General features: G+C 38.2%; 2 protein-coding genes across 5 annotated transcripts in view; both read left to right on the forward strand.

Annotated features, from left to right (window-relative positions):
• Positions 1-5552, forward strand: part of iqgap1 (IQ motif containing GTPase activating protein 1) — a 78126-nt gene extending 72574 nt beyond the window's left edge. Inside the window, exons 35-37 of the mRNA XM_051960945.1 lie at positions 1955-2077; positions 3884-3992; positions 4070-5552. Of these exons, the coding sequence (XP_051816905.1) occupies positions 1955-2077; positions 3884-3992; positions 4070-4183 (346 nt within the window). The 3' untranslated portion in view covers positions 4184-5552. The remainder of the gene's footprint in view (positions 1-1954; positions 2078-3883; positions 3993-4069) is intronic.
• Positions 5553-7721: 2169 nt separating this feature from the next.
• crtc3 (CREB regulated transcription coactivator 3) overlaps positions 7722-16025 on the forward strand; it is a 54891-nt gene continuing 46587 nt past the window's right edge. For 2 of the 4 annotated variants that reach the window (XM_022215096.2, XM_022215097.2), the window contains exons 1-2: positions 7722-8931; positions 15420-15530. In XM_022215096.2, the coding sequence (XP_022070788.1) occupies positions 8800-8931; positions 15420-15530 (243 nt within the window). In that variant the 5' untranslated portion in view covers positions 7722-8799. The remainder of the gene's footprint in view (positions 8932-15419; positions 15531-16025) is intronic. The other 2 variants (XM_022215098.2, XM_022215099.2) reach the window with 1 other exon arrangement.

Here is a 16025-nt window from a genome sequence, read left to right on the forward strand (position 1 = left end):
GACAAGTAGTCACCCTGCTGTTTGGTGAAAAGGTGTGTACCACACTGAACATGGACAACAGAAAGCGAATGAGAGAATTGTCCCAGGACATCCGAAAAAAAATGATAGACAAACATCTTAAAGGTAAAGGCTATAAGATCATCTCTAAACAGCTTGAAGTTCCTGTGACAACAGTGGCTCATATTATTCAGAAGTTCAAGACCCACGGGACAGTAGCCAACCTCCCTGGACGTGGCCGCAAGAGGAAAATTGATGACAAATTGAAGAGACGGATCATTGGAATTGTATCCAAAGAGCCCAGAGCAACCTCCAAAGAAATTAAAGGTGAACTCCAAGGCCAAGGTACATCAGTGTCAGATCGCACCATTCGTCGTTGTTTGAGCCAAAGTGGACTTCATGGGAGACGACCAAGGAGGACACCACTGCTGAAAAAAACTCATAAAAAAGCCAGACTGGAATTTGCAAAAATGCATGTTGACAAGCCACAAAGCTTCTGGGAGAATGTCCTTTGGACAGATGAGACCAAACTGGAGCTTTTTGGTAAGGCACATCAACTCTATGTTCATAGACTCAAAAACCAAGCATACGAAGAAAAGAACACTGTCCCTACGGTGAAACATGGAGGAGGCTCAGTAATGTTTTGGGGCTGCTTTGCTGCATCTGGCACAGGGTGTCTTGAAAGTGTGCAAGGTACGATGAAATCTGAAGACTATCAAGGCATTCTGGAGAGAAATGTGCTGCCTAGTGTCAGAAAGCTTGGTCTCAGTCGCAGGTCATGGGTCTTCCAACAGGACAACGATCCAAAACACACAGCCAAAAACACCCAAGAATGGCTGAGAGAAAAGCGTTGGACTATTCTAAAGTGGCCTTCTATGAGCCCAGATCTGAATCCCATTGAACATATGTGGAAGGAGCTGAAACATGCCATTTGGAGAAGACACCCATCAAACCTGAGACAACTGGAGCTGTTTGCTCATGAGGAGTGGGCCAAAATACCTGTTGACAGCTGCAGAACGCTCATTGACAAATACAGAAATCGTTTAATTGCAGTGATTGCCTCAAAAGGTTGTGCAACAAAATATTAAGTTATGGGTACCATCATTTTTGTCCAGCCCTGTTTCATTAGTTTGTTTTTTTAAATAATTATGTTAATCAACAATTCAAAAGTAATGGCTGATGTTGATTATTTAATTTTCAATAAATTTTTATTTATTGTTACTTTTGTGAGTTTCAAGTGATTTCAGTGAGAATTGTGGGTTTTTCCTTCTTTAACTGAGGGGTACCAACAATTTTGTCTACGTGTGTAACTGTTTATTGTGCGCCGGTTGTTTCTGTCAGAATCGTCGCGCCTCTGTCGTCACTCAGTGTAGTAATCCAGACCACCTGACCTGACACAGTTTAAATGATCCTCGTGCCTTGTAAGTAATTACAATTTATAAATAAAAATACAGAGTTTGTGACATTGCAGTAGACACATTTAAAATAGCCGTTAATGTCGTCTGTAAATTGCTCACTTTGACTGGACCCTCTGGCGGGCTGCTGTTTGTTTGACACCTCTAGTCTAGTGTGTAGGATTTGGCAGCGTCTCGCCATGACTGTGCAGATTGCAATCAACTAAATCCCCCTCCTTCAATGTTATGATGTTGGAGAAGCTCCAAAAAGCACAAAGCCTCCCCACTAGAGCCAGTGTGTGGTTTGGTTTTTGGACTAGATGTTGGTGCAACATGGCAAATTATGTGGAAGAGGATCTGCTCCCTGCATGAAAGGTTCATTCTAAGCTAACAAACACACAACAGTTCCCGGTTACATGTGCTTATACGCTAATAAAAACCAGAATTCTGAATGCTGATGTTCCATTTCTGCTCATAGAGCTGCTAGTAAATCCTGCAGACTGCTGATTTAATGCTCTGGTTTACGTCGTATTGTACACTTGTCTGTCTTCTGTGTCTTAAAGGGTGTCAAAGAAACCAGGCGACAACAAGACCAAGAAGAGTAAACAGGTTTCACAGAAATACACGGCGTCTCGGCTCCACGAAAAGGGCGTCCTGATCTCGATAGAGGATCTGCAGCCCAACCAGTGAGTCCAGCAGCTGAACACATCATAATCTGCTTTTTCAATGCACACCCAGTGTTAAAAATGTTCATCTTCCATACATCAAATACAAGGTTTTTCTTGCACAAAGGGAGCTTTGAGGCTCCCCAAAGAGGCTTAGCCAGCACAAAAACCATAGGCTCTGAGAAGATTATATACCGAACTTTCGGACTATAAGCTGCAACTTATTTCTCACACTTTGAATCCTGCGGCTTGTGCAACGATGCGGCTAAAGTATGTAATGTCCTTCATGCCGTCAGTACGTTTAGCCTCGTCACATCAGAATGAAATGACCAAACAGGTCACAGTGGACCAATGAAACTTTTCAAATTAAATCAAACGCACTCACATTAAATTCTTTAGATCAGTCATTTTGCGCTTCATGCACACATCCTCATCATGGAAAACCCATGAAGAAATGCATCTGGTTCAGCTTTTAAGTTAAAGACAATCGATCAGCCTGTCAAAGAAGGAAATGGAGAAAGACTGGCATCAATGAATCGATGGTGAGACGTTGGAGTCGGCAGTGTGAATTGACAGTGCATTTTTCTGTCGCGTTACAAGCCCTGTACTGGGGAAAAAAAGCATTTATTTAAATTGAAAGTTAAAAAAAATCTTTCTGTGTAAATATCTCATGTTACAACGTGAACACCTGCAGCTTACAGTCAGGTGCGGTCTACATATGTACAAAACTTTTTTTCTTTTTAAATCAAGTGAGTGCGGCTTATATTCAGGTGCGCTCAAAAGTCCAGAAATTACGGTAGTTTTGCCAACTTACTGTAGCATAATAGACATTTATGTTTGTCAGATGCTCAGAAAAAACATCTAAATGTGTGTAGTTGACCCTCAGCGGCCCATTCTAAGGCAAAACAATCCACAAAAATGTTGCTTAAAAGTCCGTATCCTCCACAAATCAGCATACTTATCAATTACTAATCTTTATTTCTAAATGTATTTAATCTGGCTGCTGGGACAAAACTTAATCAAACCAATAATGATAAAATTCAAAACGTGTCGTGTCTAATGTTGGTTTGAACTCTGGCCACAGTGACTTCTTTTGACTCTAAACTTATTTTGTCAGCATTCTCATGAAGGTTTTTGACCAACTTTTCAAAATACTTGTGCAGAGCCTTCAACTCACTTTATTCCATTAAGATTCGTTAAATTAAAACTAACAAAGATATTCTGACTTTCAACAAATACGACAAGAAAAACTAAACTTGAACTCGAGCAGTCGTCCTTCTGCTCAAAGAAGAGTGATTGTCCCACCTTTTTTCAACATTATTTAACAGTTTAACAGTATAGATTTAAAAAAATTCAACTTTAAGTCAGTATTTTATAACACAGCCTAATAAATAAAAAAATAAAAAAACACACACATAGACCATCTTGCCTGTCCATCAAGTCACACACATAAACTATAACGGCTGCAACAGTTGTCATTCTTGAGCAACTTTTTCCACTTTTACAGCCACTTCTTTCAAGAAAATTCCTTATTATATAATGAAAAAACAGTTTCAATTGATTCTAGATGATGTGTCACATTAATGTTTAAATAACTAAAATTAATATTTAAATTTGTCAGATAAACTTGTATTATGTGTGATTTTGTAGAGGCTGAACTGTAATATTTAAATTGCTTAGTTAAATATACACAATAAAATAGACTGTAGGATCATTAATATTTATGTTTGTCAGGTTTCTCTATTATTTTATATTATATATGGTTGTTGTTTTGAATTTGCTGTCTAAAAAAACAGTGTCTTAACTCGACTCTTTTCTTTATCGCAGGTTCAAAAATGCTATTTTTGAGATTTCTCCATCAGAGACCGTCGGAGTGTTTGAGGTGAAAGCCAAGTTTATGGGCGTGCACTTGGAGACATTACAGCTAGAATATCAGGTATTGTTTCCTTAAATTCATTCGGACGGTTAAAGCGAAGCTGCAGTCTTTCGCTGACCTTTCCGTCTCTTCTTCAGGATCTCCTCCAGCTGCAGTATGAAGGCGTGGCGGTGATGAAGCTGTTCGACCGGGCCACCATCAACGTCAACCTGCTCATTTTCCTGCTCAACAAGAAATTCTACGGGAAATAGAGAAAGACAGAAAAGAGAAGGGCTACAGACACTGAATTTAAACCACAAAACCCACTTTGAGGGTTGCTTATAAAGCCCCGAACCATCCTCTCTTTCCTGCACTTCCTCCGACATGCCTATGCAAGTTTCTGTGCATTATTTTTTATTCCATGGATCACTATATGTGCTTTATTCTTACTGGAACACTCCGTTGTGTGAGTTCCAAAGAGGTTTAAGATTTGTATTTTTTTTTTTTTTTGCTTTAAATATTATGAATTTCTTGTGCATGGGCTTTGAATAAATACAAAAAAATGTATGTTTTATGTAAAGAGATTGAGTTTTATGTCTTTCTTAGCTGTTAGTTTGTCAGCTCCCCTGACTGATAATCATCTCCTCTGTCAGTATGAAAGTAATTTTCACAGGGCCGCAGTAATTAACACAACGTGTAGTGAGTCCAGGCTGCTTCTTGGACTTTATCTGGTCCGAGGCATTTTTCTGTTGCTTCTTGAGACAATTTGGAAAGAAATTTTGAAAGAATTTTGGGGGAAAAAAAGAGAAAAAGACAAACTTCATGCACTCCAGCTTCTCCATGATGTATTTTATTTTGAAAATGTATGATTTTGAATATGACCAACTTCCTCCTGCCTCTCTCTTGATTTCACACAAACATACACATATTGAGATTTTATGATCCGTGAAGCGAAGTGGCGGCAGACGTGCCAGATGCAAATCAAAATGCTGCGCTCATATTGAGCTGCTCAACTCAAAACACGGTGTTTATTAAGAATTGAATTTGCTGCATGACAGTTTGACATTAGAAGACTCAAATCCAGCTTGTGCTAGAGCTAATCTGGCCCGGTAGTCGTTTTATCTTGAACTGGATCCTGACAGAGACGATGCGCTCAGTTTGTTTCCTGAAAATGATCTTTTTAATGTCTCTCCTCATCCTGTGCAACTGAAACACAGATTTATGGTGACGTTACAAAATTGGTTGAGCGAATGACTGTTAATCTGTAAAACACGGGATTTAAAAGTGTAAGCTACATAAATACAGAGACTTTTTTAATGGAGGTTGCCCTTATTTATATTTTCTATGTTGTCAGTTTTGCGTTTTGCTGTCGCTGATGTTTCTAAAACCACCTGAGAGCCTGAGGATGTGCAGTATTACAGTAACTCCAGTAGGTGTCGCTCTACTCCACAGCATCTGAGGGATTTCAAGAAGCCTAAAACTGAGATTCCACATAAATTGATTGATTTTAGATGTCAGGTTTCTGTCTCCTGTAGAGCTCAGCTGATCACATTTGAGGAGACTCTGCTCTTTATATTCTTTGCTTGCGTTCAGTCATTCAAATGTAATTTGCCTGTTTTAAAATAAAGCTCTACCAACGCAGTGAGGTTTTTTTTATTTTGTAATTTTGCGCTTGTGGAGGCTGTAGGAGCTTCCAGACTCAAATTCAGACCAATTTGATCTTAAGTGGACTGAACCAGTAAAATCAGAGCATAATAACCTATAAATAACAACAACTCAAGATTTTTCCTTAGTGCAAAAAAGTGCATTCTGAAAATGTTCACATTTAAGAAATTTTATTTTTACAAAACATAAACAATCTAAAATTTCTTATGAGGTATAAGTCATATTTCAGCCATATTATGCCTCAGTTTATCATTTATACATTACAACTTACAGATCACAGGTTGTCTACAAAGGAACACAACATTTAGTCACAGCTATCTGGAGCTGAATGATAGAATATTTTACTTCATGATCAAAATGACAAAAGTCAGACAAAGAAAAACAACCAAGACAATATAACAAAAATGAGATGCAAATTTAAAAAATGTGTCAATAACATCTAGTTTTTTTTAATCATTTCCAGACATACAAAAATCCAAAACAATTTTTCAATTAAAAATGTACTTAAAATTAATATTTGATTTGAATTTTATAATTTTGGGATTAACCGTAATATCCCATTTGCAGAGTTTAAGTAACATTTCAGAAATTGTTGCCATATTGGACATAACGGGAAGTTTCATAGTGATATCTATTAGCGGATGTGAATAATTTGTGTGTAAAATGCAGAAACAACAAGACATTTTCCTTTAAAGGTCAAAAAATATCTATAAACACCAGATGAAAATCAGCTGAAGGCATGAGAAGGTGTCGAGATTAAGTGGTGACTAAAATGTTTTCAAGAATTCAACAGTATTTGACCTGAGATTAGTAGGATGAGAGCTAATATCTATCAGCTTTTGATATTAACATTATTCTGTATTTATAAATGCCAGACTCATTATCTCCTTTATTAAATAGACCCTCTGGTAAAATCATCATTTTCTGCTGTGACTTAAATGAAAACCAGTCTGTCTTTAATTTGATTTACAACTGATGATTCTTCTATAATATCAATTAACATGCTGGTTTGACATCTTCAAATTGATTAACCTGTCAGTTATTTCCTCAATCGATTAGTTTGTTGATCAGGGTTCCTCAAAGCCCAAGACGACGTCCTCAAATGTCTTTTGTCCAAAGATATTCCACTGAGATTTTAAATACACTTCTGTTCAAAAGTTTAGAAATGTCCTTATTTTTGAGAGAAAAGCAGTTTTATTTCAATGACGATAACATTAAATTAATCAGGAATAAAGTCTAAATATTGTTAATGTGCTAAATGACTATTCTAGCTGGAAACGTCTGATTTTTAATGGAATATCTCCATAGGGGTACAGAGGAACATTTCCAGCAACCATCACTCCTGTGTTCTAATGCTACACTGTGTTAGCTAATGGTGTTGAAAGGCTCATTGATGATTAGAAAACCCTTGTGCAGTTATGTTAGCACATGAATGAAAATGTGAGTTTTCATGGAAAACATGAAATTGTCTGGGTGACCTCAAACTTTTGGACAGTAGTATGTGCGAAATATTCTGATTGGAGGGGATCAGTTTTAACATCAAAATGAAGGATTTAAGGATGAATTAATGTTAATTATTGACACGACAGGGAGTCACATGCACATTTAAAAAGGTTATTAGCCAAACAAAAGACTTAAATGAGGACCAGAATCTTCTTTGTTTCATTGATCTGTAGGAAGATAAATGTTTCAAAGCAAAACCTGAGAGCTTTACTGCTTTATTTTCCATTATATTTGGGAATTTGTGTTTTCCTCTGGACAGACAGACAGACAGACAGACAGATAGATAGACAGACAGACAGACAGACAGACAGACAGACAGACAGACAGATAGATAGATAGATAGATAGATAGATAGATAGATAGATAGATAGATAGATAGATAGATAGATAGATAGATAGATGATGGGTATGAATAATTTAATTGCAATGCCTAATAGTTAAAATGTGACCATATTCAATTGTAGTGTCTTGTAGGTAATCTTTAAAATAGGGGAGCAACAGCTCACGCACGGTAATTTTGTTGATGTTTTTGTTTGTTTGCTTTGCAATACCTCGCACAAGTAGAAAGGAAGCAGGATGAATAAAGTTGTTATTGTAATCTAGCGCTATGTGTTGCGTTTGTCGCCGCCCTGTGGCCGCTGCAGGTATCGCTCCGGTTTAGCGAGGTAATGTTTTTCTCGCAGTGAGGAGGATAACGAGCCTGCCGACCGGAGCGTCTGTCCGGAGTCTGTCAACCGACCGAGAGTCAATCGGGAACACCCCCACCAGTTCTTCTGAACGTTTCTGCTCCAACAGCGACGGAACAAACGGGCTTTTTTCCCCCGTCGCCGCGGTTTGTTTATCTTCCCGGAGCCGTCGGCTGGAGTTTGTTTCAGATCTCCGTGGATTAACGCAGGACTCCGCAGCGCCGTGACACCAACTTCACCGTGTATTCTGCTCCTCCAGCATCACTCGTGAATATTTGGTGCGACTACTCGGATTTTTTAACTGAAGTGGGAATTCAGAGAAGTCCGGGCGACAGCGGCGGACACTTGTTGAAATTTTTACCGAGCGAACCTCTTGGCTGGTGAGCCGCGCTGGTAGCGAGATTTAGCTAACGAGGCTAGCAACTTTATCCAAAAAGCAACTTTAAATATTTGTACACAAATAATCTTTAATTCATGTCAGATAGATGTTAACTGATTAATGTAACGGGGCGGGTAAAGTGTCAAACTTGTTGTTATGGCTCTGACAGCGGCTTAGCTAACTCGGCTAGCAGCTCCCCGTTCACCTCCAGCGTTATGTTAGCAATGACAGCTAACGTTATGTCAACGTTAGATTCAAACAAGTGGTTCGTTCGAAATATGAAGTTATTTTCCACTGTTAGCTTCTCATAAACGCCACTCTCCAACTTTAAAGTTATCAAAGTTAGCTCGCAGAAACATACACATCGTAAACCCTTCATTTAGTCTGCTTTCTATTCCTAATAACTTTTATAAACGGCGGCTTTAATGTTAGCTTAGCCGCGCTAGCTCGGAGCTCGGCTTGCAACAACAGTTGTGTCACTGCAGCGGGTAGCCGACCGGACTGTCAATTAACTTTGGTTAACCAGGAATGTGCGATGTGGTTTTTAAAACTCTCATGGGTTTGCTGCAACGTCCACTGAGACAGAAGTAGACTCCCGGCGCCGTCTTTCCACTTTTTCCCGAGTAGCTGAAGTTGTAAAACTGCGGCCCGCACAATGTCCGGCTCCCCGGGCACAGGTGGCTCCAACCCCAGGAAGTTCAGCGAGAAGATCGCGCTGCACAACCAGAAGCAAGCAGAGGAGACGCGGGCCTTTGAACAGCTCATGACAGACCTCACTGTTTCCAGGGTAAATACAGCTTATTGTTGTGTTATTAACTGGCGATCTGCTGCAGGATTGAGGTGAAAGTGTGTTTGACAGCCTCAGCTGCAGCGGGCTGTCAGTCAGTTGACAGATAGACTTCTGCTGCTGCTGCTGCTGCTGCTGGCTGAGATTTGTGGTATGCAACCAGTACTTCTTGTTTCTCCTCATGCATTCATTCATTCTTTCATTCAGCGGTGGATTATCATATCTGCCGAGCAGTTACTGTTGAAAGGTGCGATATTTGACACCAAACAATAAGGAGTCAAGTGTTAATCTGACCAACACAACAGGCTGTTTTAGATGCACTGATACACATAAATGTTTCAGAGCTTCTAGCAGGAACTGGAAAAGTCTCTTGTAATAGTGCTGAACAAACAGTGGGAGTATAGTGCCTATAGTAAAATCAAAAAAGCTGCAATGTTTACCTAAATAAAGCGTTGTGGTGCTGTAGAGATGCTCCGATCCACACATCATACTCTCCAAACCTTAGACAGACTTTATTGTCCTTCAGTATTTATATCCATTAAAGCAGTTTTATCTCATTTGAAATTAAGAACGTGTATCTGGACAGTTGCATATATTTTTCCTTTTTAAGTTTATGGTTTTAACATTTCTTGTATTTGAGCTCATCTATTACATCAGGAGTGTCAAACTCATTTTAGTTCAGGGTCCACATTCAGCTTAAATTGATCAGAAGTGGGCCGGACCAGTAAAATCACAGCACAGTAACCAATAAATAACCACAACTCTAAATGTAACCTTTGTTTTAGTGCAGTACTACCAGAAAATGTTCACATTTAATTGACTGCCTTTTTACAAAACAATAACAAACAACAGCACAAAATTTCTCAGGAAAAAAGCGTTCAATTTCAACAGTGTAATGCCTCAATTTATCATTTACACGCTGCAACTAACAGATCACAGTGTCTCTACAGAGACACAAAACATTTAGTCATCTACATCTGGAGCTGAACAGTACAGTATTTCACTTTCTGATCTAAAGAAGGTGTCAGGATCTGGAAATTATTTAAATATTACATTCATTTCCACATCTGTGTCGTTATCTTGGCCACCACATCATACAAACTAACATGGGAACTATTAATGAAGAAGGTTAAGTTGTCCTCCTGCCCTGTAAATGTATGAAATTTGCACATAAAAAATGAATAAAAGTTGTGGCAGTGCATCAACAGCAGGGTTCCACCAAACCAGCTGCTGATTGACATCATATTGCACAATGTTCAATGTCTTTAAATATTTTCACACTAGTATTCATTTTGCAAAGTCATCCTGCAGGCTGGCTTTGGCATCTTCTGTATAATAGGCTCTTTCTTGGATTTGATTAGCTTGTGCAGTTACAGATCCACAAGTGGGACGTTTGCCATCTTACATTGTACTTTTCTTTCACAGAACAAAATTTTGTTGCAGTTTGCTCAGCACAGACTTAGGATATAAAAAAACGTTGAATATAAAAGTATGTATTAAAAATATGTCCAAATATACGCCAGCAAAAAAATGGAATAAGGTGCAAGTCGTGCAGAATAGTAAAAGTGACCTGTGGCGTTAACAGTAGTGCAGAAATAATAGTTTGTATATAATAAGAAAGAATGTAACTGAAGAGGAATGAGCATCATATTGTCATTATTATCATCAAGAGTTCAGCAGTCTGATGACGTGGGGGGAACCTAAGAGAGAATGCTTGATTTGTGCAGTCTCAAGTAGAAACCACATTATAATTTATGTTTAAGAGAGAAAAAAGTAAAAAAAAACAAAACAAAAACAACTCAAACTAATCCATATGGCAATTTGTGGCAAAAATTCTGCCATATTGTTCAGCCCACCTTCAGACCTTGCTCAGTTTCCACCTTGTCTTTCTGTTATATTTATGAATTTACCACAGATTTAAACCCTGATGTGCATCCTGCGTAGGAGTCTACATAGAAAACAAGGAGTGACACCAGGTCTAGAGGATGGGCTTCAGTCACATGCACTCATATTTGTACATCTTCAAATCAAAACCACAATTTTAATCAGTATAATTGGCAAATCATAAAGTTTAGAATATATGTAATGCAGTAGATAAGGTCCAATTATTATGATCATTATACCAATAATTACTAATCAAGGAGATTAATGACATATAATTGGAATTGTTGTCAATTTGCTGTAAAAATGTGAATTTAAAATTGCATAAACCCCTACACAAAACTTTGCTGGAATGTGTTTATGTTTTGTATTTGTGTAATGAAAAGAGAACTTTTTGACATTAATCTTTCAGTGTTGAATGTTAAAATAGCGCAGTTTTACATGAGCTTACTTTCCTGGAAATTAAGTGAATTCATAAAAATAATGTCGCAGATAATTGGAAAAATGCTGAATATCAGATCTGATTATCAGCCAAATCTATAATATGTCTGTCCCTATTTTGCAGCCTGTCTGCTCCAGGATTTGAATGGTTTTACTAATTAATGCTGTCCTCCTTGTGTGATAGTCATCGTTATAATGCTGTATGAAACGTTTACACAGCGCAACTTCACATAAGGAAATCGCTTAGTCCTGCTACATACCATAATAAGTGGTGCAACTCTGTAGAGATTCTAATCCAGATGTAAAGGAACATGCTTGTTTGGATACAGAATGCAGTAAAATGACATTATTGTTCTTGTTCCATTAGAGAAGAAATTCAAAAATCACCATTAAAAATTGTGTCCCACATCACAGCATGTGGCAAAAATAATCCAAATATTGTTCTGCATATTGTACAGCCCAACTTCAGATGCTGCTAAGTTTCCATCTTGCCATTCCTCACCATTTAATCCCTGATATGCACTTTGTAGTATATGTAAGAGTCTGCATAGAAACAGAAAAGACAAATAAGAGTGGAATCAGCAGATCAGTCCTTCTATCCATTTCTTTGTAGACTCGAGATTTGGAGCAAAACATCCAACTTTTCAGGCAAATTGATTTTAGTGTTTTTTGATTTATCTTAAGAATAAAGCATAGGATTTTTATCTCAAGTGTTTAAAGCATTTTCACAGCAGCATGTATTGTTAAAAAAGCTCAGTTCTTAACACTAAGGCAGCAAATAATGATTGCTGTGAGTATATATTTGGAAATTGATTTTTATTATCAAATTAGTTTTTTAAACGGTAAATAGGGATGCAAGATATGGGTTTTTGCTGATCCAGTATGTCAACATAAGTTTTTCTCTAACTGCAGAGAACATTGGGTTTATCTTGCAGTAGATTTAACATTATGCCTAAAAAGACTGAAAGCAAGGAGAACTACTTTAGCTTACAAATATAGCATGTCAGCGTTATAGCATTATTTGACATTTTCTAGCAAAATTGTACATGTCTTATATGTGTTATCTGCCTGTCAGTGTCTATTGTGGATGCAAATCTGTCATCTTAAAGCCTTTATTGGTCGATTATGATGCTGATACTACTGTGCATCTCCTGTAAAATGTCTGACAGCACTGAAAACTGTCCAAGAGTTCAAAATGACATCTTTTGATACCTCGTTTTTTTGCCAACCCATTCATCAAAACTCGCAGATGTTGTGTTTATAATGGCATCAAACACAGAGAAGCACCAGATGATTCCATTAATAAAGTTGGAACAAGCCAATGCTATTGCAGTATTATTGAATAATTGAACTATTTAATATTGGACAAGTGGTTTTAGTTCTACTTTTTTTCCCCCAAACAAACAGAAATAATCGGAAGTCATTATTTATGTCTCTAATCCACTGTTTTCTCACTTGTTCATGCCATTCCACCCAGGAGAAACCTGTTGGTAAAATAAAAAAAACCCCACTGTAATTCTTAAATAAGGCTTGAATAATTTTAGACTCAACTGTGGGTTTTTAGAGGAGCTGCAATTCAAGAAGATTTTAAGCATATACAGCACACATTCCAGGAATTGAAAATAGGGATGATATAAAGGCTCTTTTCACATTATTCTCATACCATTGGTTCACAATGTGCTCTTTCTGTGAGTGGGAGAGTCCTGAATGACCAGTCAAAGAGGATGTGGTTTTGAGGCGACACTGAGTGAAGTTTGCCACAAGGTATGAACTGTCAGTGACCCCTGTCAGACAGAAAAGCCCAGTCAGTGAGGCTGAAGCAGGACACACTGCCAGCAAACAGCTGGAATTAGAAGTGACTGCTTCAACATTTACACCAGCGACCAGAGGACTTAATATAAACTCCCAAAGGGACTCTGAAGAACCCAACATTGTACCAGAGTGCACAGACAGACTCCAGCTTTCTCTCAGCTGCTTTGCTGAGTCAGCATCCTAGTGAACGATAAACGTGTAAAATCTGCATGTTGGATGTTATGTAATGGCTAACATCAACATTTGACTAAGACGTTAAATGGAGATTTACTATTGTTATGTTTTCTGCATTTTTTTTTCAAGCTTCCCATATTAAAAATCGATCTTACTGATGCTTTGACATCCTTGTTACTCATGAGAACGTCTGAACTATCTTTATGTACTGTATTTATCCCGTTATGTTGGACAGTAGGGACGGTCGACCATTCGTTGGTCATAATTGATGGAGAAAATTACATTTTAGAGCCCCTGCTTCATATTTTAGCTAATGGTTTAAAGACTGCCTCATCTCATTCTGTTATCGGGTTTGGTTGCAGCTTTGGAGTTTATTATTTTTTCAGAATCTTAATGAGACTAGGCTTCCTAAAAGGATTACATAATCGGCGGACTGCAGTTGTTTGGGAGTACCTCGGTCGTTCTGCATGGCTGATGTTGAACTGCTAGCTGTTACTCGTTACTGTATCCACCTTGATGTGTTTTGCAAATGTATTCTTGTCTTTTGTAGTTTGATCCAATGCCCAGGTTTGCTTAGAAGAGCAAATAAAAGCCAGAAAATGACATTAATAATCTTGACTACAGAGGATGGTTGGGCATTTTGGGTGCATGCATATAAATTTCAAATGAGTTTAAAATTGTTTATTTACAACCTGCCTGTCACAGTTCTTACATAATTGCCTGATTGCAATGATATGAGCAGACTGATCGTTTTGTATAATCGTTTCTGTTCTCCCGTATATAAACAGCTGAAGAAGCACATTTCAATCTCTGTTTCCACGTCTTTTTTTCACTATTTGCACCACCTTCTTCTGCAGTAGTTTAATGTCACTAACTGGTAATCTTGTGCTTTCACTTCTAATCTTGCATTTTGATGAGCATCTATTGACACTAAGACATGGGTTTAGCTACAAAGCCAAACACCACAGCAACACTGTGGGCACTGCTTTCAGGCCAAATGAAAGAGGACAGCCTGATAACTTGGAGGAGGCGGTTTGTCAGATTGGCAGCACAAAGGTTGCATTTAAAGACACTAATACGACTAATGTAGAACAATTAGAGGCGTAGAATGATGATAAAAGGCTACAAAATAATAACATCAATAATTGTAATGATTTTTTCGATTAATGATCAACTTAAAGTTTGTGATCTTGCCAGCAATTTGTTTTTTCATCTTTCGCCATTGCTTTCTAGTGTAAATAAAAGACGAGCTCACAGCAGGACAGTTTTGGGTTGTTTTTTTGCTTTTGTTGCTGTAACTACTGCAGCTTTATTTTGTTTCTGTCTGCCGCCCGTCCATAGCTGTGGATGAATTGAAATGATGAAAAGATAAAAACTGGTTTACAAAGACCTGCTGGCAAACATCATGAATGCTCTCCACTGTCAAAATAAACAGAATGTACCTTAGTTTAACCTCTTAACTGAGGTTTGTAGTCAGCTTTTCCCAGCTCGTTCATACTTTCTTGTCATATTCACTCATTTTAAGAGATTCCTGTCATTTCTTTTTTTTCAAAATCCATTGATAAAATGAAATAAGGTCAATCTTTGAGATTCAAATTTTGCCCTTTAGGCAGTCTAAAGGAAACTTGCCCCTCTGATTTGCCTTTTCCTGATCACAGCAGAGGACTGGATCTGTTTACCTTGGCAGAACAAGCTGCCTTCTGTTTTCTGAGAGGTAATTGTTGTGGCATCTCTGGGTCGGCTGCTGGTTTGGAAGCGGAAACCAAACTGGCCATTTCCTAGAATGTGTCGCTGTGTTCGTTTCATTGCAAATATTGATGCCTTTTAATCTAATTATGTTAATGTGTTCGTGCATTGCTTCTACCCTCCATTCACCAAATTAAATAACAGGAGCATTTGATTTATTTGTGTTTGAGCGTGCAGGCCAGCGTTACAGACTGACAGCTGGAGTTTCTGGAAATCTATAGTTCCCACAGAAAAATCAAAACTGCAATTTGGAGAGCACTTAAGTTTATCTGCTATTATTTCTGTAAGATATAGTGACATAGGTCTGCTCAGTTGTAATTTTTCACCCAGAAGCTTTGTTGTCTTTACATACAAAGACTACATACTCGGTTTGCATTACCTCTGACCTTTGTGTGCTCATGTTTGCCCTCCTTTTTTTTTCTTTTGACTGACAGGTGCAGTTTCAGAAGATCCAGCAGCTTCGTTTGTCTCAGTCGAGGGCGCAGTACTACGGAGGCTCTCTCCCCAACGTCAATCAAATCGGCAACACCAGCACTGAATTTCAGGTGGGAACTCATTACAGTCAGAATATACAGCACCCACACAGAGCGCAAATTTAAAATGCATTAACACCTCTGTTGGTAAGCAAAAATTAAATACCATGGCTCTGGCAGTTCTTACAGTTTCAATAAACAATCTATTCCAAATTCATTTCCATAGAATTGTGTTACAGTCCAGGGGAAGGCATGATATCAGCCTGGGAAGAAGTTTATTCATAGTTTGGTGCAGTGACTTGAGTTGCACCATATGTAGCGCATCATATGTATTTCTGTCATCTTGTCTGCGTTTGTTGGTGGATTTCAAATTGAACACATCGCTGTGTTGAATACAGGCAGGAGGCTGCATTAGTGGCTGCTTTAGGTGCGAGTAAACACAATTAGAGGAGGCTTAACAGATGCCAAAACACTGAAAACACACAATGATAGAGGTGTGCAATCTGGCCAAAAGATCTGTTAGGGGAAGAATTACCATCCACGATCTGAATCACCGCTTTCCCCACA

Source organism: Acanthochromis polyacanthus, chromosome 2 (genome assembly GCF_021347895.1).
Source record: "Acanthochromis polyacanthus isolate Apoly-LR-REF ecotype Palm Island chromosome 2, KAUST_Apoly_ChrSc, whole genome shotgun sequence".
Classification (NCBI taxonomy): Eukaryota; Metazoa; Chordata; class Actinopteri; family Pomacentridae; genus Acanthochromis; species Acanthochromis polyacanthus.